Below are 24586 nucleotides of genomic sequence, written 5' to 3' on the forward strand. Positions count from 1 at the left end.
TCCTTCATTTACCTTAATTGACTGCTTGTGTGTGGGTAGCCCTTCTGCCCCCAGTCCCGCACCTCTGGGGAAATGGCTTTGGGGCGGGTTGATGCTGTCAAACTGATAAGTCACCAGTGCCATAAAATTATGTGCCTGCCCGCCCACCTCCGTTCTTGCCTCCATATCAGGGTGAAAATTTTGCCCATATTTACACTTGCTGCCAGCAGGGTTTTGAATTCAGTGCTGCAGGGGAAAACTACCTCTCTTGGTGGGTCTCCAAGTCACCACAGGGACTAGCACTGTCAATTTGATATGGCGGTTCTCATGTTCGAGTTGAGGCTAACTCCAGTGGTGGCATTATGTATAGTCTTGCCCTCACTATGGGACTCCAACTCACCACCAAGATCTCGTTAGAATTTAGGAGTGTTAAACATTTAGATAAACTAAACACAACTTTGGAAAATGTTTCATTTTGATCACAAACTCTGGAAATTAGAATTGGTGTTACAACAGTAGACAACAAATGCTGCGGTGCTCAGTTTCAAGATAATAGCAGAAATAAAGTTTTTATAATAAATAGAATGTACCATAGAAATGGAATTTTAAAAGTTCAAAACTTGTTTTGAATTTTTTGTATTTTTATGCAAATTTAGAAATAAATACCAACTGCTATCCACTTCCTTCTTTCTGTTTTTCAGATTAATAGGTCTGCAAGATAACCTTTGGAATCAGATAGCAGCAGTGTTGTAATGAAGACATATCCTAAGCATGAAATTGCTGGCCATTAATTCAAAATATAATCATTTATTGTGATGTTTTATGCTAAAGAATTGAATGCATTAAGGCCTTGCTTTAAGATCCTCCGTTTTAAGTTGTTTCAATTTAACATCATGTTTTTAATGGGGCCGGTATTCATGTTTAGTGTTGTGAGTTTGCATGAATATTGTTTCGCATTGGTGAGACGTAGTCATGTGACCCAATCAGCACCATTTTGGAGCAACCTCTCCCACGCCTGACCCTCTTGATCATCAACCCTCCAGCTTGTAGCTTACATCCGCAACCCTGCAACTCGAAGCTGCTTTCACTCCGTAGGTTGCTTCCTACCTCTTGCCACTCATCTCCCGAGCCTGCGCTCAGATCGAGGGTTCGGGAGAGGGTAGTGGTGAGCAGGAGGGTTAGCAACCTGGAGAGGGGGACAGCAGGAGGGTTGTGGAGCAGGAGAGTCGGGGAGCACAACTGGCAGTGAGCCAAAGGGTCAGAGCGTAGGAGAGGCAGTGAGATGGAGAGATGGCAAGCAGGAAGCAAGTAGAAAGAGTTAGCATATTTCTTTTATATTTTCAATTTTATTTTAAAAGCTGTTTCATTTACAAATATAGTAATTCAGCAATGTACAGTATTTAAACTTACATGGTATAATGTTTTAATTTTTTTCTCTGATGGAAAAGGTCCTATACAACCTAACCAAAGCTTTTACATGGGTTGTAGTAGGAAAATCTGATTCACTTAGCATTGCTTCATTTAAAGTTGGGTTTTTCAGGAATGCAACTACAACGTTAAACGATGAATTACTGTATTCCAACGATAGGTATATAAATTGCATATAAAGAGCTTTGCATATAACAGTAATATCATTATGTGATGAACAAAATTACAATCTGATAACCATCTGGAAGCCAAATTAAGATATTTTGACAGATTTGTTCGGACTGGGGTTGTATAAATATACATGTGACCTTACAGGGTATGATTCCAGGTTTGGTTTTTGTAAAGAAAATTGTTAGGGTAACTGCAGTGTGTAAGAATTGAATAGATTTAGTAATAAACTGTTTTGCTCATTAAACTGTAAATACTGACATTGATCAAAACATTTCATGAAAGGAAATCTTTTAGATATTGATATTTTCCCCTTGATGACCACCCCCAAACTTACTGTGCGGCTGCCTCGCCTGACTGAAGACCTGGATATCCATGGGAGAGTAAATACTGACAAGTATCTCCCGTTTGTTTGTACCAGTCCTCTTGTTACAAGCATGGATTGAGCGGGTTTGCCAATCTGTCCAGTACAAGGTTTCGCCAAACAATGTCAGGGCGAATGGGTGAGTCAGAGTACCTTGCACAACTTTTTGCCTGTTAAAGAGCAAAAGGAAACAAAGCAATTAAAGCAAAGAGGCAACAAGAACTAATACACAGCCCTTCCTGTTCAAGCACAGAAATAAGTTGCATTTTTATATTACCCGTCACATAGAAGGACACTTCAGAGCACTTAACTGAGGAAGGAGGAGAACCAAGCAAGGAGGTGAAAAAATTCAGGAAGATAGGAGTGAAGAGATAAATTTTGATAAGAGATAGCAAAGTTTAGTAATTTTAGGAGTGGTCCGAAGGACAGTCTCAGGTGAAAGTGAAGGCTTGAGCAATAAATTGAAATCTAGTGTAGAAGTCGCAGAGATATATGAGTTGGAACAGATGGCTGGAGAAAATTGCTTAAAGTAAGACCACGAAAGGATTTGAAATCCAGGATGAGGATCTTTGATCCCAAATGCCAGAAAAATTGAGTGTATGTGGAACTTGAAAACAGGAACGATTTGATTTTGTGTGAGAGGAAGCATGGACTACAGAGTTCCATGATAATTGCAGAATGTGGAGGAAAGAGGCTGGGAAGCCAACAAGGGAATCAATTGTAGATATTCAACGTTTAATGTAATAATGCATTAATTTAAATTCTGATGGTTTGGCGGGGTGGGGGGAGGTGGGGTGTAGAGTGAGATAATGATGCAAAAGAACAATTTTGTGAAGGCATAGAATTCCAGTCTTGACAATTGGGCGGAGAAGTGCAGCACTGTGAAATTATCATCTTTTAAAAAATAACCATTTTCTTAGTATAATATAAATACCGCACAAAAGAAATTAACACTTGCACTACAGATCACTTTAGAGTTAATGAAAATCTATATATATTATTACCTGGGACAATTTTTCTGGAGACACATAACTTTATATTTTGCAACTTGGTCATTTTAACAAAGAAATTAAAACTTGTACATCAAAAAGAAATAGCACTTTTCAACTTACAGCTAAAAGAACAAATGAACTTTCATTTATATAGCACCTTTCTGGTCGTTCATTTCAGGACATCCCAAAGTACTTCAAAGCCAATGACATACCAAAGAAATGCAGATATTATTGTATTAGGCAAATCCACCAGCCAATTTGTGTTCAGCAAGTTCCCTCAAGTGCCAATGAGATAAAAGACCTAACAGTCGGTTTCACTGGTGATGGTTTAGGGATAAATATTGGCAAGGATAGAGGGGAAACTCCCCTGTTCATCTTCAAATAGTGGTACTACGTCTACCCGACCCCATGGGTATTTTAACAGTGGCAGAGCAGGTGTCATGTGGCCCACTCACCTGTGGTTCGGCTGAGACTCTTAAGTGGCCAATTAACGATCACTTAAGAGCCTCCTTCTGCCACTGCTCGATTTTACCCACAATGGGGGTCACCAGCACCAAGTGACCAGGCCACCCAGTAAAAACCTGACAAGCCTTCCAGCTTGGCAGCCTGTGCCTATTTGACTGGCTAGAAGCTCTCAGAGGTGGGACATCCTCTCTGGCAGAGGCAGAAAACCCCCCTCAAGTCAAATAAAAGCCTGGCAGCTGTTAAATTACTGTAGGGCGAGCCAGCCAAGCACAGGCAGGCTTACAACTGTGAGAACGTGTATCCAGGGTAAAATTCAGTCCAAGTCCCATCCAAAAGACAACACTTCATGTAGTCTTTTTATGCCAGTGTTCTATTTTTAAAATCTGGTACTGTATTGCCTTTTCTTTTCCACACCCTTTGCAGTTCTCATCTACACACAAGTTTGGTGAAATCATTTGTATTTTACTTGTTATGAAGCTGAACTGTACAAGACATTTATGTTTTAAAATCTTTCCTTTAACTTAAGGTCAGATTGAGAATTCCAGAAGTACCCCAGCTTGGAAACGTACCCAGCTTGGAGACATGCCTATGTGATCTGGTTGCCATGGGGAGAAACTCAAACAGAAACCTATTGAAATATCAAGTGACGGTTTTCATACCTTTACTCAGTATCTCACAGAACTTCTTTTTGAGGCAGAAAGGGGGGGGGGAGAGAGAGAGAGAGAGAGAGAGAGAGAGAGAGTGAGAGAGAGAGAGAGAGACAAAGCATCTACTGCTGTGGAGAAGCAGAAGGACTGTTTTGTGTTAATATCCAAACAGGATGTGTGAGAGAGTTTGTTTTCTGTTCAAAAGGAAGGGGACAGAACAGACAGAACATTTACAGATTTAAGGAACAAGGAGTCACTTAGGTGGGCCTTGCTGGTGACAATTGGATCTGGACGACTCTAACAGCACTGTGGGTGCACCTCTACTACATGAACTGCATTGGTTCAAGAAGACAGCTCACCACCACCTTTATTAGGGATGGGCAATAAAAAAAATGCTGGCCTAGCCAGTGACACCCACATCCTGTGAAAGAATAAAGCAAAAACTTGAGTTGAGTGAAACGAGTTTAAAGGACACTGGAAGTTATGACCTAGTGTGACAGGGAGAAGTGAGCCTGCTGGACAGCTTGGAGCTATAGAGGGGGAGCTATAGAGGGTCTCTTCCTGTAATGTTACAAATCTGCTAGAAGTGTGCTGCATAGCAAAAGGGATTCTAAGATGTATTTCAATTGTGTTAGTTAGTTGATGCAAAAGTATATTTTTTAAGTTTGGTGTATTAGTTGCCTGTTAAGGATTATTTGGTCATTGTTGATTTTAGTTTGTTTGTTACAGTAAAAGTCTTAAAATGTAAAATCTTATCCTTCACTTCTTTCCATTGGTTGCTGGGAAATTCATCTCTTTTAAAAAGTTATTGGTCTCTATTGGAATGAAGATATACTGAAGAATGGAGCTTTACAGTGAATTTTACCTCTGCCTCATATTTTCCTACGAAGCTCAGTCCTGAATTTCTACATTTTTTTATGCACCTGTGTTCTTTAATTGAGCACATAATTCAATGGAAGTAAAATTTTTAGTGGCTTAAATCTATTTATGATTAGCAAATTAATCACAATAATCTGCCCATAATTTGAGAAATATCCTAAGTGCTCTCAAGAGTTGCAAATGCAGTCTTTTAAACAAGCAAAGTCCACACTGTGATGTTTAATGAGTCGTGTGTTTATGCATTAAAATAAAATTTAAGAAGTGGATGTTTAAAAATAAAAGGCACCATAATATTTGTTTGCACTCAAGGGAAGAACACATTCCATATCAAATATCTAGGGGTATGTTTTACAAGTTAACACCACCAACACAGAGATTCTCATACTGCAATGCTTACTGGCCATTTGGGTATGGAGGTCAGGACACCCTGCTCATTTAACTTCTCTGGAATAGGTCTGAACAATGCACCTCAACCTGAGAAAAGCATCCACTCCTATATTCCTGAGACATTTCCATTTCCCATCTGAGCGCACTCAGTGATGCTCTTTACTAGCATTGTCAATCCAGTCACAGTTTTGCACTTCAGCACCCACAATTCATACACAGCAGCTGGCAAAAAAATGGGGGGGAGGGGGGGAGAGCGAGAGGGAGAGCAATCGAGAGCTCTAGAGAGAGAGAGTGAGAAAGCAAGAGAGTGAGCGAGAGCAAGAAAGAGAGAGGAAGCAAGAACGCGAGAGAGCATGAGAACGAAACTGAGAGAGGGAGAGAAAAAGAAAGCAAGAGAGCGAGAGTAAGAGAGAGGAAGCAAGAGTGTGGGAGTGAAAGAGAGCATGAGAACGAAAGCAAGAGAGGGAGAGAAAAAGAAAGCGAGAAAGAGAAAGTGAGAGAGAGAGAGAAAGAAAGCGAGAGGGAGAGAAAGCGAGAGAGAGAAGAAAGCGAGAGAGAGAAAAAGAAAGCGAGAGAGAGAAAGAAAGCGAGAGAGAGAAAGAAAGCGAGAGAGAGAAAGAAAGCGAGAGAGAGAAAGAAAGCGAGAGAGAGAGAGAAGAACTTGTATTTAAATAATGTCTTTCATTATCACCAGAAATCCCAAAGGGCTTTACAGCCAATGAAGTACTTTTGAGGTGTTGTCACTGTTCTAATGTAGGAAATGTGGCACCCACTTTGTGTATAGCAAACTCCCATGAACAGAAATGTGATAATAACCAGATAATCTGGCCTTTGCAATGTTGATTGAGGGATAAACATTGGCCACGACACTGGAGATAAATCTTCTGCTCTTCTTCAAAATAGTGCCATGGGATCTTTTACATCCACTTGAGAGTGCAGATGGGGCCTCGGTTTAACGTCTCATCCAAAAAACTGTACCTCTTATAGGTCAATCTTGATTTTTGTGCTCAAGTCCTGGGGTGAAACTTGAACTCAGAACATCGTGACTCAGAGGTGAGCCATGGCCGACATAGTCAGAAAGAAAAAGCGAACCAACTTGGATTATCAGAAACCGGGAACATGTCTCCTGCTTTTTTCCCCACATTCATATAAGGGGTCATAGTATACAGTTTGTAAGAAAAGAAAAGATGGAATAAGAGAAATTAATTTTGAAAAACAGAACAAATTTTGAAAAATTCAGAATCAAACAGCTTTGCATCTCATTCTTCTACTTATGAATGAGTTAAAGAGTTTGCTACACCCATTGAATTGTAAAGACTTGCATAAAAGGATTGATGTTCAATTTAGTGGAATGCAACATTGTTTGAACCACTCAAAGTGCTTTAACTCTTTCCTTCCATGTTAGCTTGTAAGTTCTAAGATTCCAGATTGTTTATCTGATGGAGCTATATACTATTTGCACCTTGGTGGAAGCTGAAAACTTGTGAAATGGAAGGTGTTCCCCCCCTCTCTCTCTCTGGCAAACAAGTGTATTGGTGCCTTCTTTTACTTTTAAACATCCACTTCTTAAAATTTCCACTACACGGCAGTTACTCCTGCCATCAGCAATTGCCATGTAGCAAGGCTATCTTCCTGGAGTGCAGCATTAAGTCTTGACAGTCAGTCTGAGAACAAACAAACATTTGGTGCAGAGAAAAGATTCCTGCTTACCCTTCTATTGAAATTCTAAAGTCAAAATATTTAACGGTAGACCTCTTATGGAATAAAATATATGCACTTAATGGTTAATTATCACCTCAACCGAAGATTAAAAATAAATTCAGAACTGATTGAGTACTCCATTCATCAGGATAATTCGTTTAACAAAACAAAAAATGTTTATATAGCACTTTCCAGGTACTTCCATGGCCTCAGAACATTCCCAAAATGTTTCTCAGCCAATGAATTATTTTTTTAACTGTAGCTACTGGTCTTGTAGGGAAATGCAGCAGCCAATTTGTGCACAGAAGCTCTCAAACAACAATGATATAAATTCCTGGATAACTCGTTTCGGTGTTGGTTGAGAGATAAATGTTGGTCAGGCACTGGAAGAGCTCTCCGGCTCTTTTGTGATAGTATATAGAGTATTTTGCATTCAGTGGATGGGCAGAGCATCTGGAAACCTGCACCTCTCGGTACCATATTGAAATGTCAAACCATGATGACATGCTCAAGTCCTGGAGAGGTGGGTTGAACTGTCAACTTCCAAGTCAAAGGTGAGGTGCCACCACTGAGTCAAAGTATAATATACATTTTTCAAACACATGCTGGGAGAAGTACAATCACCAAATGTTGCAATATTCTGTAAAAAATCAGAAATACATGATCTGCAACTTATTGGGCAGAATCATCCCAGATTTGCACTAAGTGCAGTACTGGGTGTGAAAAAAGATATTTTACCTGCTGGCCGCAATGGCGGGTTTTCACGCCGGATCGTTAGCAGCTGGCCTCCAATTGGCCCGCTATGCTGTTACTTCGCCGTTTCCACATGCTGGGAACCATATTTAAAATGCAGTAGTGCGCAAATTTCTCAATGCTTGCAGCCCAGGAATGCTCCAGTGAAGACATGGCCTCAAAAGCCAAGAAGAGTGCAGTCCCTGATTCAGTGACACATCTCTGGGATGTCTTCTTGACCCCTAGGAGGCCAATCGTGATGTCCTCTACCCCCACTCTGACTGGAGGAAGTCCATCAGTCTCATCGCTCCAGCTTGGGTGGTGGTGGCAAAGGTGGTCAGTGCCAACACATACAAGAGATTGGCCACCCAGTGCAAAAAATGGATGAATTATCTCATCTGTGCCGCCAGGGTAAGTCAACCATCTCAACTCACCTACTCAAGCCCATCTCACATTCACAGGCATCTCACTCACTGCCAGCTGAAGAGACATCACCACTCACTCACTCTCTCTCTCACACACACCCTCACATCTCCATCTGGCCTCATCTCTGGAGATAGTCTCCTCATCCAGTCCATGGCTACACTCAGCACACACACGCCTCATATCCATCTCATTTGGCCTGGCATGTGCGTTGCTCATACTCTCCCCACCTGTCTTTGTGCAGGACAAGATCGCGCACAATCAATGGGAGAGGTCCAAGACTGGGGGTGGAGTACTGGACATCAAGGTCCTCAATCCATTCAAGAGTGGCGCATTGGAGCTGACCAGACAGGATGTGGATCGTTCCTGTGGTGATGGAGAGGATGGCGGTGAATACCCACATGAGTACCCTCTCTCGGCACTACTCTGAATCCACTCTTCCCTGTTCAACATGGCTGCCAAGCACTAATAATTTCCCCTTTCTGTCCTAGGCACATCTGACACGTCAACCTCAGGAAATCTTGAGACCCTAGCACCGAGAGCATCTTGGATGAGGACCCTGAAGGCAGCACCGCTGAAGACTGGTCACGGTGCTCATCCACTGCCTCCAGCAGCGCAGTGACACACACCTCAGTGGGGCCTAGATGTAGAGTAGCATTGGGATCACATCTGTTCCATAGTAGGCGGAGAAAGGGACATCCTTAGTCGCTGACACTAGGAGGACTACTGGAGGCAAAGAATCTGCTGAGTCCAAGTCAGATGATGAGCCTCTGGACTCGGTCCTCAATTAGTTAGTGGAGTTGCAAAGAGGCTCATGGGAACATCAGGAAAGGACGTCTGGTGCACTCCTCAAATTGCAAGGGACGATGAAGGAATCTGTCCTCCTTCAGTCTGAGGTGATAGTGCTGACATGCCAACGCACCAAGGTCAACACTGGCAGGATGGCAGCCGCTATGAAGACCTTGGTCCAGGACATTGGTCCTGCACTGCTAGGTAGGCTGAACTCCATCACTAACACCATAGTTGTCAATGCGAGAGAGGTGCAGGGCAGCTCGATCTCACTCCAGCTTCCCCTTGTCCTCAAGGAGTCAGCAAGGGTCTGTCGGGCACCCATAATGAGGAGAATCAGCAGCCTGACACCCTGAGGCCATCCACTCAGGTGAGTCAGGGAACGTCCAGCCGATCCGAATCCTCGCTTCCTGTGACCCCCACAGCTCCAACTCCACAGGCTGAGGATGTTGCAGCTGGCCCACAGCAGGACATCCAAAGCAGGCCGGGGCCTGCCAAATTCATCCCAGACAGAGTGCCACAGTCAGCAGGCTGCCTCCACCTCCACTGTGGATGTCGGGGGAGTGCCAAGGTGTAGTGGCAGGGTTAAGAAGATTAAGAAGATTGTAGCTACACAGCATGGGCACGGGTGTTAATCACTTGTACATAATGTTCACTATTGTAAATAAGCTCCCAAGAATGTCTCCTTGCCTATAGCTCCTTGTTATATTGAGCAGTGTTCACATCACTCAGATGTGAAACCTTTTATCTTGTGCAGAAATCAAGGTAAGTGTCTTAGTCCAGGGCCTCTTCCCTGTGCTTTGTGTAACCTTCAGGACAAAGTGATGGTCTGGCCTTACACTCACTGAACAAATTACTGATGACTGCATTTCAATGGTGCTTATCATCGCTGCCAGAATGTCATGGGAAGGCATCACTGAGTTCCGTCATTGTCTCTGTGTGCTCTCAGCACCCTTAAGGTGGGGCTGGTCCCCCATCTCTCAGCACCCTTAAGGTGGGGCTGGTCCCCCATCTCTTCAGCATCTGTGACCAGTGTGGTTGTGCTCCTGAAGGGGTCAGGTGCTGAAGGGTGACAAAGGATCAGGTGCATTTGAAGTTTCAGGGCTGCGTCCCCATGATATGATCCTGATCACAGAGTGCAAGCAAGCTGCCCTCGGCCATTCAGGAGTCAGACATTCACAGGTAATGTGTAGATCTATGGAGTGTCCTCACTGCATGTCATCATTAACCTTCTGCAATCTTGCGACTATTAGGGTCTCCACTGCATCTCCATGACATGAGCCTGAGCACTGAGGGTATGTGCGCTGCCATCAGCCACACAGGAGTCAAATGTTCACAGATGCAAGGTGAGGATATCGGGACTGTCCTCATTGAGTCTTGTTATCATCCTCCACGAATCTTGTGGCTATGAGGGCCTCCCGATCACACCTGCCTCATCTGGCCAGTGTGATAGCCTCATCACTGGCATTTTTGCTTTTGAGGACCTCATCACCGGCATTCCCTTTACGTCCTGTCAATCAATCAGAGGAGATGTGTAGCTCTTCCATCTCCTCAGCCAGGTCCTCCCCCGTCGCAACGCCAGGTTGTGGAGCGAGCAGCAAGCGACGATGATGCGCAACACCCTCTGGGTGTTACAGTGCTCCACCGCACCTTTCAAGGGACCAGAACCTCATTGTCAAGATGCCTATTGTTTGTGCTACCAAAGTCCCGGCTGTGGCATGAGCCTCATTCCAGCATCTCTCTGCTGCAGTGTGAGACTGCCACTCCGGCGTCATCAGCCACGTCCTCTGTGGGTAGCCCATGTCCCCAAGGAACCAACCCGACAGCCTCTCTGAACCCTGGAAGATGCCAGGGATCTGAGACCAGCTAAGGATATAGGAGTTGTGGATGCTCCTTGGGAATTGTGTGCAGAACTGCAGGATGCATTTGTTGTGACCAGCTGAACATTCAGCGAATGGAAACTCTTGTGGTTGACGTAGTTGACTGTTTGCTGCTACCTAGATCGGAGCACAATGTGAGTGTAGTTGATGGCACCCTGCACCTGTGGAAAACCAGAGATTTGCTCAAATCCCAGCAGTCATGCTTCCTGGTTTTCCTGATCCCGGGCGAAATGCACAAAGTTCTGTGCCTTCACGAATATGACGTCCATGACCTCCTGAATACATTTGTACATGGAGGCTTGTGTGATCCCACTTAGGTCACCTGTGAGCCCTGCAATGAGCCACTAGCATAAAAATTGAGCACCACGGTCACTTTCATGGCCACTGGCAGTGGATTCCCTTCATGCCCCATGGCGCCAAATCCTGCAGCAGGAGGCATGTGTGACCGACCAGTTCCCTAGACATGTGCAGTCTTTGACAACACTGGTTCTCAGTCATCTGCAGGACTGACAAACACCATCTATAGGTCTTGGGTCTAACGAAGTGCCTACGAGTGACAGCTCTCTGTGGATCTTCAGCCGCATATGCAGCAGGCCCTGCCGCCCCTTCATCTTGAGGGAAGTGCTCCTCCCCTTGCCAAGCCAGGTGCCTCCACCACTCTCTTCTTCTCTGCTCTCTGTAAGCCATGAGGCACGCCGCTAAAACACCAGGTTCCATGATCCTGATGTTGTCCTCCTGCAGGATCAAAAGATGTGTGGATTAGCATATGTGCCCTAAGAACCTCTCTTGGTCAAGTCTGAAGGCCTCTTCACGCATACCGGAAAGTGGTCACCACTTGGATGGCCAACGTGTAGTATGCTTTATAGCTGCCCAAAACCTCATCCACATATGCCCCACTCCACTTGAGCAATTGGCAACAGCTTTGGCCACTGGACTACATGCTTTGATCTCAGCTCAGGCATCGGCATTCTCCTAACCCACACAACAAGGCGGCACTGTTAGCTTGAACCATAATGGATACTGGTCCAACCTTAAAAATGTCATTGCAAGGGGCCGTGAGTACCTCCACCAGTGACTGTGCCATGGCCACCTTTCGCAAGGGGATTCTACAAATTACCCACTTCTGCTAAAATGCCCCCTAAAATGCACATTAATTTGCAGTCTGTACCAAGGGGTGAAAAGTTCTGGAGCATTTGGTGGCACTTTCATTCTTTTGTGTTGCTTGAGTGGGCAGAAAAGCTTCAGAGGCCTGGGTCCAAGCATGTCAATGGAGCTGCTGCTGAATGGTCTCAGCTGTAAAAGAATGTTCACTTTTAACAAGCTTTTCCAAATGTGTGGCCACTCCCTCTTGCACCCCCCATCCCCCCCCGGCATGTGTTCGTGTACCTCCATGTCACCTTGCCCCTAACCCATCCCCACCCCATGTGGCCTCGCCCGCACTGCAGCCCTTGCCCTGACGCTGCACTGAAAGCCAGCCAGGAAAAGGCGACTTGCCTGTGCCCCCACAAATGCACAGCGCCTCTTCCTTGATGTCCTATGGGCAACGCTCGCAAGTGCTGCACAAGGTTGTCTGCACTCACCTCCGAGTTCCCCATGAAGATCATGTTGCCAGGTGCACACACTGTTCTGAAATTATGCTGACATGGGCAGTAAATTTGACATGGGGGGGATGACTCCGGTGAGCAGGGCTTATAATGAGATGCTAAAGTATTGAAATTAGGTCCCCGACGTGTGGTGGTGGGAAACACAGCCCACCATTGAGGGGTAGAGCGAGCAATCGCTAACTTGTTTTATGACAGCGTGAAACCAATTTTTGGCCTTCTCGCCATATTGTCCACTCATGCCCACTATGATGCCGACTGCCAATGGGACTGGACAATTCTGCCCATCGTTTTGATGGCACTTTCTCAAATATTGTGGATTAGAGGTGCATTCAGGAAGGTTCCATGGAATCTCTTTTGAAGGCTTTGAAAGTGGTTTATGCAGACCAACAAAAAGTTCACTGCAGCTGCAAAAATTAAACAATTGCTGCTGAAATGATCTACTCTACAAGCAGAAGGCTGGAATTATAATCTACAGTACGGAGGCACTAACTTTATGCCAGAAATTGTAGAGCAAACCAAGTGTATATAAAATATATATATATATATACATACACATACAATAAAAACCACAAAACATGCTGTGCCATTAAATAAAACCTCAACCTCTCTGCCCAGTAAGATACGGGCTGTAGTTATGTACTAAACAAAATTAAGTCATCCATGTTACATTCAAATTTCTGCCAATTTTTCTTTGAATAATGAAAGGTTCCACAATCTTCCTCCTCCATAACGATCTACTCAAAAGAACACACAATTCTTTTTAAAAATATTGCAAAAAAGCTGACATAAATAACATTTCAAGTTCACAAAGCCATTTATTCCCTCCCATCAGCAACTCCTTAAAAATGCTTATTGATTTCTAATGTTGAGAAAGGAACATTATTGCCCATTTCTTCCTGTCATCAATCCCACCCCAAGACACTTTGATGTTGCTGGTATGTTGCCAAAGTGCCTATTCCACAAGTGTGAGCCAAACAGTGAATTGGCATATGGACATCACCCAGTCAAATCCTGTTCACGCATGACATCTAACCATGCGGCCAGTTACAGGAATCTTCCACATCACAGAAATGGTGAAGTTAATATTAGAACTCCTACAGCCTCCTCTACTGAATGTTTCTGGGTTTAAAAAATTGAAGTCTCAGAGTTTGGCAGTGTACTGAACCTAGCAAGGTTTTGATGATAATACACACAAAAAAATTAATCAGAACGATTACTTTGGAGCAACTTAGTGATTTAGAGATTCTGTGAAGTTTCTTTTGAAAAATACTTCAACTTAGGCCGTCGCCTCGAAACCAGAACGTCCTTATTTACTGCCTTCCTTCGCGATGGATAGACACAGGCAGAATAGGTTGACAATGGCAGCTAAGGTCATGAAGCATTTAAATCTATTTTATACACAGTCTTTAATATTTAGACTTTTCTGGCTATTTATCTCACTTAAAGGCAAGGATGAAAACATGTTTGGCCCAATGTTAGAGGCAGGGATGATGTACCACAGGTCACAGCTTCATTTTCCTTTTCCAGCCATGCTAAAATCAAGTAGTAAGATGGAGAAAAATATAGTCTTTAACTAAATTACCCTGTAGCATATTGTCTGATGGGTAAAACATGAAACATGCTCAATTTTGCTTACTCCCCAATAGCTTTGTGGGTTTATATATTTCAGCAAGGGTTGCCCAACCAACACACAAGCTTTGACACAATTCATTTCAGAGTACAGGCAATGGGGCCAAGAGTAGTAGAATCTCACTGAAACTGTGAATGTGTTTGGACAATTTCATGTGCTACCACAACCTCATACAGATATAATGCATGGTCTACTCAACTATAGTTAGCTTAAGCCTATTTTCAAAATTATGCTTACTGTACCTAAAATTATTTTTAAAAGCCTATAAATGTTCTGTAATTAAAAACATAAATGCTGGAAATACATAGAAAATCCACCAGGACATGTAAATAGAATGGGTGTGCATTCAATACTCATGCATGACAGGATAACAGCTCTCAAAAGGCTATTGGACTGCTGAAACAGCACAGCTGAACCCAGTTCAATCCTCACCCAACATCCACACGTGAGTGGGATTTTGGGAAGGAACTGGTACCTGGACACTTCTCCTTTCTATCCTGCAATGTCAATGCCAGTCAGAATATATTCTACCCACATGCTTCCCCAAGTGAGGTCAGCTAACTCAAGAACAGGCATTCCAATTTATACGGCTCAGTGTTAAGAGGTCACATCATCCACTGACTTTTAAATCTACATGTGGAAATTAGGAGTTTAGATAGGCTGTGACAGAATGTGTAATTTGCAAGTGTAAACCCAATTTCAAAAACTTGAAAATATTGCTGATGGTAAAAGTTGCTAGTATTGAATTGTACCATAAACAAAAGTTTTCCTTTAAATTAATTCAACGTTTAATGATAATCCCTGCATTTTACCACAGAATGCATTTTGATGCAGCTGGGGTTAGCAGATTGTAGCATTGTCTTACCAAATGGCTACATCCTTTGAAGTTGGGGATGCGCCCCCAACATCCTAGGGGTCACCAGTGGTTGTGTACCCTTTCTATTTACAATTAATGGTAGATCTGCTATATATTTCCATCACCTATGTTTTCATTAAAGGAAAGTTCTAGGCTTTTAAAAAGTAGTGTTAGTTAGGTACAGTAAAAGGGCTTTTAAAAATGGTTCATGCTAACTACAATTAAATAGGCTGGCTAGCTGTCTGAAAAGGCTCCCTGGTACACAATAGTGAGCTGAATTTCATTCCACTTGATCTGACTCAGTAGCATCAGTATTATGACTACAGTACACAAATTACTAATAAAAAGTTATTTCCCCCCCCTCAGTCGAGATAGGGTATTAACACTCAATTTGCCCTTTTCAGTTAAAATCACACTGCTCCTATGTTTTCAACGCAAGCCTGGGTGAAATGTAGTATTTTATTTAGTGCAACCTACTCCATCATGCTGAAATGCAAAATTTACAATTTAGTCAGGCTTCTACAGAAACTATACAAGCAGTCGCCTGTAACGTTAATTATTGCAGCCTCCCTATCCTTGGATTTTGACTGCTATTTTATGCTGTTTGGTTACATGACTGACATTGAGTATAGCAGCTGGAAAACAATTCAGATATATTTTCCAACTAGGCCTCAATTAGTTGATGGTGCATTATTAAAATTTATCTGATGTTAACTTGCTGATCCAGGCATTTGTGGATAGGATCTCAGTTTGTATCAATCTGATGTTGGCAGCTTCCTGGGGAAGGGTGAAGGTTGGGAAATTGTATCTACGGAGGGAATGATGGGTATTTTTAAAAAAAATCATTCATGGGATATGGACATCCCTGGAAAGATCAGCATTTATTGCCCATGAGCAGGTGGTGGTGAGCCACCTTCTTGGACCGTTGAAGTCCATGTGGTTAAGATACTTCCATAATGCCATTTTTGAGTTCCAGAGCTTGACACAACAATGCTAAAAGGACAGTGATACATTTCCAAGCCATGACAATGAATGGCTTGGAGGGGAATATGGAGATGTGTGTTACCGTGCATCTGCAGCCTTTGTCCCCCTAGGTGAAAGAAGTTGCAGGATTGGTAGGTGTTGTCAAAGGAGCCTTGGCAAGTTGCTGCAGTGCATCTTGTAGATGGTACACACTGCAGCCACTCTGCATCAGTTGTGGAGGGAGTGAATGTTTATGATGATGTATGGGATACCAAACAAGCAGGCTCCTTTATCCTGGATGGCGTTAAACATCTTGAGTGTTGTTGGAGCTGCACTCATCCAGGCAAGTGGAGAGTATTCCATCACACTTCTGACTTGTACCTTGTAAATGGTGGAAAGGAATTGGGGACTCAGAAGGTGAGTTACTTGGTGCAGAATTCCCAGCTTCTGACCTGCTCTTGTGGTCACAGTATTTATATGTGGGTCCAGTTAAGTTTCTGGTCGTTAGTGACCAGAATGTCACTAGGATGTTGGAAATGTGGCCAAAATTAAAAGGGATGTGACCCTAACTTAAATGGATGTATCCATTTTGAAGGTATCTTCCTGCCTATGGGGACAAAAAATGTTGGTAGCTTTCCAAAGCTTACAAGTGTTTTTAGTGAGATACACATCAGTCTTCACGTAGACTGGATAACAAAAGTAATCAAGAAGCTAGTATACTAGATGCTGGGTCAGGAAACATTGGCTAAAAGGTAAAGCAAAACAACATTCAAACCCCTCCTGCATGAGGGATGTTGAAGTGAAAGTAATTAGATGGTAAGGAAGAGGTTAATGGACTAAGATGAACTATCCAACTAATAGTATTTTAGAATACCAGCAAGGAGGCAAAGTAAGAGATCGCAAGGACATAAGTAACTGATACTGCCACAGGCTGTCCCACTTAATGGCACTTGTTAGTTGAAAGTGTCCATGCAGATGATACATCAGTTGACCTGAAAAGTTGTATTGGAGTTTGCATGGTTAAATATCGACAGGAGGGTACAAGGAGGTTGGCTCAACTCCTTTGCCGCGTTGTCCGAAAAATACAAGTGAAGAAGGATTTCCATTGGTCAATCCACTGTCCCCATATGGTGGGCACCTCAAAACAAATGACAGTACAAGAACTGATGTTCCCTGCGAACTCTGATCATGCAGCAACCTGAAAATCCTCACACAGGCTGTGCACAAGTCAGCTGTGCAAAAAAAATTCAGAGGCCTTGTACTTAAATAAATCATCCATGCACACCAAAAAAGAATTTGAGGGAATGTTGGCAAGATCACTTGGCACAATGCCGACTAAGTCAAACCAGGAAGGAAATAAAAATACAATGCATCAGGTTAGCCTCAAAATCCTGCTACAAATCTTACTACAAACACTCTTTAAATACATTCCCATAAACAGAACACCTTAGCAGCCATTTTACATGTGAAAGCAGGTGACTGAGCACGATATCAACTACAGCAAATTCCATGGACAGGGCTTCAGCTTAATAAACTGTAAACTGGCAGGCCCCTCTGGAACTAGTATCCACCAGTCAATTCTCTATGGGAGATTTGTAATCAGGCATCTGAGCCAGGGAGGTCTGCAGTGCTTCAGACCATGGCTGATAACTGGCCAGTCACTTTCGCTTATTAATGAAATCTGGAGGGGTATGACAGCAGGCAGGGTGGGGTGAGGTTGGTTGAGATTCTTTCTATTGGCTGCAGAGAACCCTACAAGACAATTTTGTTAAGGGTAGGGCAATCCTAGCTATGGAAAGCTTAACAGTGCTTTGCACTGGTGTGCGCATGGCTTTAGAAAATTTAATTTCAGCAATACTCCTGAATACACTTGGGGTCTCTCGAGCCTGCCAACATATGCCTAAAACCTCTGCATTTAGAGAAGGGTGTTACCCTATGTGGAGGGAGCATGCATTCAACATCACTCATTCTACAGGAGTAAATCTCTCAGTAGCTTAATTCAGGGACTCAAACATGTGACGGGTTATATGTGCGTGTCAGATACTTGACTGACTAAAAAAAAAATCTTGTGTGTTTCTGATATGATCTGTAAAGTTCAAATTCAAAACAATTTTACTAATGCTTTTTGTCTAGATAAATCCCTGTAGTTCTTTTAACATATGGCAGCAATTTGTGTAAGTGTACCAATATGTTGTTACACTAATAGTTTTAATTGCAAGGTTTTCATGCTGTTTGCAGTCTGCTGCCTTACGTACTTGCTTGAAGAAAACTCTCTTATATAGCTTTAGCACAGTAGACATCCAATTTGAGGGGTCACATGAAAACAGAAACAGCCTCATTATCAATTTTACCTTTATATTTTAGGCAGAAATTACAGATCAAGGCTGATTTGGGGACACTCTCTTTCAAATAAAGCAGCATTCTGTAACTTCAAGTCAGGATAACCCGCTTGTTTATTCTTCATCGAGTCACCTTTTCATTTTAATTTGAAATAAAAAAAGCAAATATTTACACAGAACTTGGAGAAGAAAAACACAACAATCAATTTTACAGTCTTTATTTCAAAGCCACTAGAATGCAACAAAATATAGCCTTTGAAGAGGCTTTCAAAGGCACTGGTTGTATAGGAGAGATGATCAAACCTTGCAACCTCCCCCACCCCACCCCCAGCCACCCTTGTTTGTTTGATCCCAGTAGCAGCAATAAAGCATGGCTGATTAGAAGATTCGTGTACGTCAGCATTTACAATAGGCCGAAACAAAAACAGAATTACCTGGAAAAACTCAGCAGGTCTGGCAGCATCGGCGGAGAAGAAAAGAGTTGACGTTTCGAGTCCTCATGACCCTTCGACAGAACTTAGTTCTGTCAAAGGGTCATGAGGACTCGAAACGTCAACTCTTTTCTTCTCCGCCGATGCTGCCAGACCTGCTGAGTTTTTCCAGGTAATTCTGTTTTTGTTTTGGATTTCCAGCATCCGCAGTTTTTTTGTTTTTACAATAGGCCTGCCAGTTTGGGAGGAAAAGAAACAACTTGAATTCTCTACCGCAAACCAATCCCTTGCATAGGGCAAAGCAGACACTGTCCCCCTGCTCACTTCAGACTCCAGTCAGAGTAAGCCAGATGAATGCTACATGAAGCAACTCAACTAATGTCTGGGACAATTAAGACAAATATTACTTGCCTCAAATGTAAACACTGCCTTTAATACTTAGCATTTATGAAGTGTAAATAGTACAATACAACAGCCAAATTCTTTTAAAGAACTTGGTGCATGTTTACAACAAATAACAAATTCTGGAACTGTTACCACAGGATACTTAAAAGAAAAATCAAAAGCCATCAGGACTTTGTGGTCGATGTAAGGTAATTAATTTATAATGTAATTAGAAACAAAGTATAACCTGAATCATTGTCACCAGTTTTTTTTGGGGGTGGGGGCATGCGGAGGAAGTAAGAATCCATACCTCAACCTCACCAAAAAGTCTAGCGCGCATTGTTCTGTAGCGTGCGTTTCCTTGACTACAGAAATATCAACTATCCCAAATAAGTAATTTAAGAATCTTTCATTCAAGAACCATTAACTTTGCTATGATTTTGGAATTAATCTTAGATATCGATGGTATTTACATTTCCTCATCAAACTGTACCTTCGGTAAGAATTAACTCCTATGTACCGTATTTTTTTTAAATTATGAAAAATATTTCATTTTCACCACGTCACAAGGCATCATTGGACAAGTCAGTAGGTGGATGGAGCAGGAACATAAGTGCCAGATTCAGGTCTTAACCAATACTTATTAAAAATTAGGATCTGACATTCCAGGATACTAAAGGAAGTGTGCACTTTTCCTTCCTGTGTTAAAACACCTGGTCTTTTGCTTGAAGCCTTGGCATGGTCTAGTCGAGAGTTGTGGCTGGAAACACAGGTGCACACTCACATCCTATCATCCAGCTAAATCATCAATCCCTGTATCTCATAGAATCCTGAAATTAATTTACTGCCTGCAGATGTTCAAGATTAATGGTCTCTGCATGACAGAATTGATAGGTGTGACCACCACACAGTCCTTGTGGAGTTAAAGTCCCATCTTCACAATGAGGGCAATCATCATAATGTTGCGTGGAAACATTATAAATGGGATGGATTCAGAACAAAAATAAAAACAGAAAATTCTGGAAAAAAACTCAGCAAGTCTGGCAGCATCTGTGGAGAGAGAAATAGAGTTCATGTTTCGAGTCCAATACGACTTCTTCAGCTCCGAAGATGTCACATTGGACTCAAAACATTAACTCTGTTTCTCTCTCCACAGATACTGCCAGACCTACTGAGTTTTTTCCCCCAGCATTTTCTGCTTTTATTTCAGATTTCCAGCATCCCTGTATTTTGCTTTTACTTTAGATTCAGAACAGGTCTATCACCTCAAAACTGGGCACCATGATGTGCAGCAGGCCATCAGCAGCAGAATGTATTCATATTGCTCACTCTTCTGTAAGTGGATTTGGGGTAGTTAAATTTTAGTTCAAGTTGACTATTTTTATATAAAATTCACTCTAGTAACTAACAAGGTCAAGGATACCATTTTAATACTAATATGTGACTTAAGAATCTGTTTTGTATCCTGTATTAACAACTTGTAAAAATCAAAATACAGTATTAAGTAGTAACCAGTCATGAAACAGATGATTGTAAAATTAATGAATCTTGATAGAGCTATAATCAATGAATCAATGTAATTGATAATCAGAAAGACAGGGCTTTCATTTAATTATTAATGTATCATTCTATAAGTTTTAAATCCCTCTCATGAAAAAGTAATGTTTCAGCTGAAACTGCACAAGCATGGAAATCTTTTGGGGCCCTGATAAGATCCATGAGGCAGTACCTTGCAAGAGTCTAGCTTAATGAATGAAAAGCTATTCAAAATCAGATTAAGAAGCAGTCATAATTAACCCCATTGTATTCCTATTAGAGATACAGAGGCCAGATGGTCTCAGGGTGGAAGATTCAAGTGGAAGCCAACCAAATTTACCTAGCTACAGCCATTCATTAAACCAACAATAGCCTGACTAACATGGTATGATGGTCATACAGGGATTAAATACAGGGGTTCTTCAACGTTTCGCCACTAGCCAGATTTTGAAAACTCCGGAGTACAAACCACATGTCAACCTCCACAAGAGGGTTCAAGATTGAGATCAGAGACCTGAGGCAGTGAACATGACCTACGCTTAAATGGACTGCACAACCAGCTGAAGCTGTAAAAGTCATTCTCCTAAGTTTAAGTATATCTTTTCTTCAATAAACTTCCTAAAATTTACTATTCAAGGAGTCCTGCTTTGCCTTAATTGGTTAAGTCTTGTCCGAATAAAAATAGGTTTATTAAGTCATTTACAATTGCTGGCAATCGGAGCGGCTGCAATTAAATTAATATCAGTGCTTACAATTGGACGAGTTGTCTAAAATATCAACAATTGGTGACTACGGCAGGACCAGGCTAAAAGTTGGACAACTGCTTAGTAAAAAGTTGAGTGGCATGTTTTGGAAGGGTGCGTGCACAAATTCACGGTGACATAGACAGAGGTCAAAATGTATCCATCTCCTCTCAGTACACAGAGAAATTAGACAAAATGTCTGACCCTGGCACACAGTGCATATTTTTGTGCCTTAGGAGTAAAGATAAAGAGAAGGGATAACAAGCTTTTATTCAAAAGCAAGCTGCAGAAAAGTTTAAGGTCAGAACAGATCTAACAGCTCAAACTCAGCACCATGAGGTATTGCAGGTGATAAGTAGCAGAATTGTATGCAACCATAATCTGTAACCTCGTGGCCTGGCATTTCATTATCATTACCACCACCATTACCATCAATCCAGCGGATCAACCCTGTTTCAATAAGGAGTATAAAAGAGTATGCCAAGAGCAGCACCTCATTTTTAGGTATGCCTGGTGTTAATTGAGTGAAGTTACATCACAGGTCTACATGCATGCTAAACAGCAGATGCAGCATGCTATAGACAAAGTTAAGCAATCCTACAACCAACGGATCAGATCAATGCTCTGCATTCATACCATATCCAATCACGAATTAAATAACTAATGAGGGAGAAGTGGGGTACTTGAGTGCAGTCAGTGAAGAGATTTCCTAATATTTCCATGGGTTTCAATTTTACGAGGATGCCCTGACGCTATACTCGGTCAAATGCTGCCTTGGTGTCAGGAGTAGTCACTCTCACCTTCAGCTTTTTCATCCATATTTGGACCAAGGCTGTCATGATTGTCTTGGCAGAATCCAAGCTGAGCATCCTCAATGATGGTGGATCTTGGCACATCAGTACAAAAAACAAGGCTGAAGCTTGCACAACCATTTTCAGCCAGAAGTAGAGTGGACAGCCCATCCCAGTATCCTCCTGAGGTAACCACCATGACAGTCTTCAGTCAATTTAATTCACTCCATGTGATATCAAGAAAAGGCTGAGTGCACTTGATACAGCAAAGGCTTTGACAATATCCCAGCTCTAGTAATGAAAACTTGAGCTCCAGAGCTAGCTGTACCAATTGCCAAGTTGTTCCAGTGCAGATACAGCACTGCACCTAGCCAACAAAGTGGAAATTGCCTAGATATGTCCTGGTCAAAGAAAATAAAGGACAAATCTAAACTGGCCAATTACAGTCCCATCAGTCTACCCTTGATCAGCAACAAAGTAATGCAAGGAGTTACTGACAATGCGACACTTACTCACTACAATGGATTCTGACAAAGGGTCACTGGCTGAAAACATTAACTTGGTTTCTCTCTCCACAGATTGAGATTTTCAAAATTTGGTTTTATTTCAGAACTTCAGCATCTGGAGTACTTTCCTCTTATACTCATTATTAGCCTGCTGACTGCTGCTCAGTTTGGGTTCTGCCAGGCATGACAGCTTTGATCCAAAAATGGAAGGAACAGCTGAATTCCAGAGATGAAGTGTTAGTGATTGCTTTTGACTGAGTGTGGCATCAAGGACGCCTAGTAAAACTGAAGTCAATGGGAGTCGTGGGGGGAGGGGGATGAGAAACTCCACTGGTTGGAGCCACACCTAGCACAATGGAAGGTGGTTGTAATTGTTGGAGGTCAATCATCTCAGCCCCAGGACATCCCTGCAGGAGTTCCTCAGGATATTGATCTAGCCTAAACTATCTTCAGCACCTCAATCAATGACTTTCTCACCGATATAAGGTCAGAAGGGGAAAATCATTGCTGAAGATTGCACAGTGTTAAGTACCATTCAAACTCCTCAGATACTGAAACAGTTTGTGCCTGCATGCAACAAGACCTGGACAACATTCTGGCTTAGGTTGATAACTGTCATGTAATGCTGAAACACAAACATGCCAGGCAATTACCATCTCTATTAGGAGAGAGTCTATCCTCCCCTTGGCAATCAATGGCATTACAATTGTCTAATCCTCCAGCATCAGCATCCTGGGATTCATTACTGACTAAAACTTAACTAGAACAGTATTAAGAATGCTGTATCTAATTCTATGATTCATATATTTTAGGAGTACAACTTTTAGTTTGGGATTGAAATTTTTAAATATAAGATGAATGAAAACACTTGGTTTGAGAAACTGGTAAACAGACCTAGAGTAATTGTAAATCAAAGGGATAGCCAATGGGCAGAACTGTCCCAGATTTGCACAAAGTGCGGTAGCGGGCAGGAAAATAGTTGAGTTACCCGCCAGCCACAATGGTGGGTTTGCACACAGCATTGTCCCCTTCCTGGATCATTAATTATTCACTCATGGGGAGCATGCCGTTTCACTGGCTGACAGTTTCCAATTCGTCCGCCACGCCATCACCTCACCACTTTCTCAAGCTGGGCGCCATATTTAAACTGCAGCTGTGCACAAACCTCTCAGTGCTTCCGTCCTAGGACTGCTGCACAGAAGACATGGCACCAAAAGGCAACAAGACTGCAGCCCCTTGATTCAGTGACACGTCCCTGGGACACCTTTTGGATGCTGTGAAGGCTTGCCATGATGTCCTGTACCCCCACTCTGGCCGTAGAAGGGGCAGTAATATTACCAATCCAGCTCGAGAGGCGGTGGCAGCTGTGGTCAATGTCAAAGCTGCCCGCTAGAGGTCAGCCATCCAGTGCATGATCTCATCCATACAGGCAGGGTAAGGCGACCATCTCATCACTCTAAGCTCACACACTCAAGCTCATCACACATTCACCGGCATCTCACTCACTGCCTGCTCAAGGGACATCACCACTCTCTCTCTCACACACCCTCACATCTCCAACTGGCCTGATCTCTTCTGAAGATCACCGCCTCATCCTGTCCATGGCTCCACTCAGCACACACACGAACATCTGGCATCTTCTCATTTGGCTGGGCATGCACCTTGATCACACTTTCTCCATCTGTCTTTGTGCATAATAAATGGGAGAGGTCCCAGACCGGGGTCAGAGTGTCGGACATCAAAGTCCTCAGTCCCTTTGGAGACTGCGCGTTAGAGCTGGTTGGAGAGGATGTGGACCATGCCTGCGGCAATGGCGAGGTTAGCGGCAAGCATCCAAGTGAGGATCATGCATTAGATCATCCCTTTAGCAATTCAACTGTGAGCCCACTGTTCTGTGTGCCATGGAAGCCATGCATTAATAACCTCCACTTTCTCTCATAGGCACATCTGCCACATCGCCCTCAGGCAA

The 24586-nt window shown here is 42.7% G+C and overlaps 1 protein-coding gene across 1 annotated transcript in view; it reads right to left on the reverse strand.

The window, feature by feature from the left end:
• The window catches only part of lrp5 (low density lipoprotein receptor-related protein 5), a 233240-nt gene that overhangs the window by 129531 nt on the left and 79123 nt on the right, over positions 1-24586 (reverse strand). The window contains exon 4 of the mRNA XM_041197277.1: positions 1913-2109. Coding sequence (XP_041053211.1) covers positions 1913-2109 — 197 coding nt within the window. The remainder of the gene's footprint in view (positions 1-1912; positions 2110-24586) is intronic.

Source organism: Carcharodon carcharias, chromosome 10 (assembly GCF_017639515.1).
Source record: "Carcharodon carcharias isolate sCarCar2 chromosome 10, sCarCar2.pri, whole genome shotgun sequence".
NCBI classification, from domain to species: Eukaryota; Metazoa; Chordata; class Chondrichthyes; order Lamniformes; family Lamnidae; genus Carcharodon; species Carcharodon carcharias.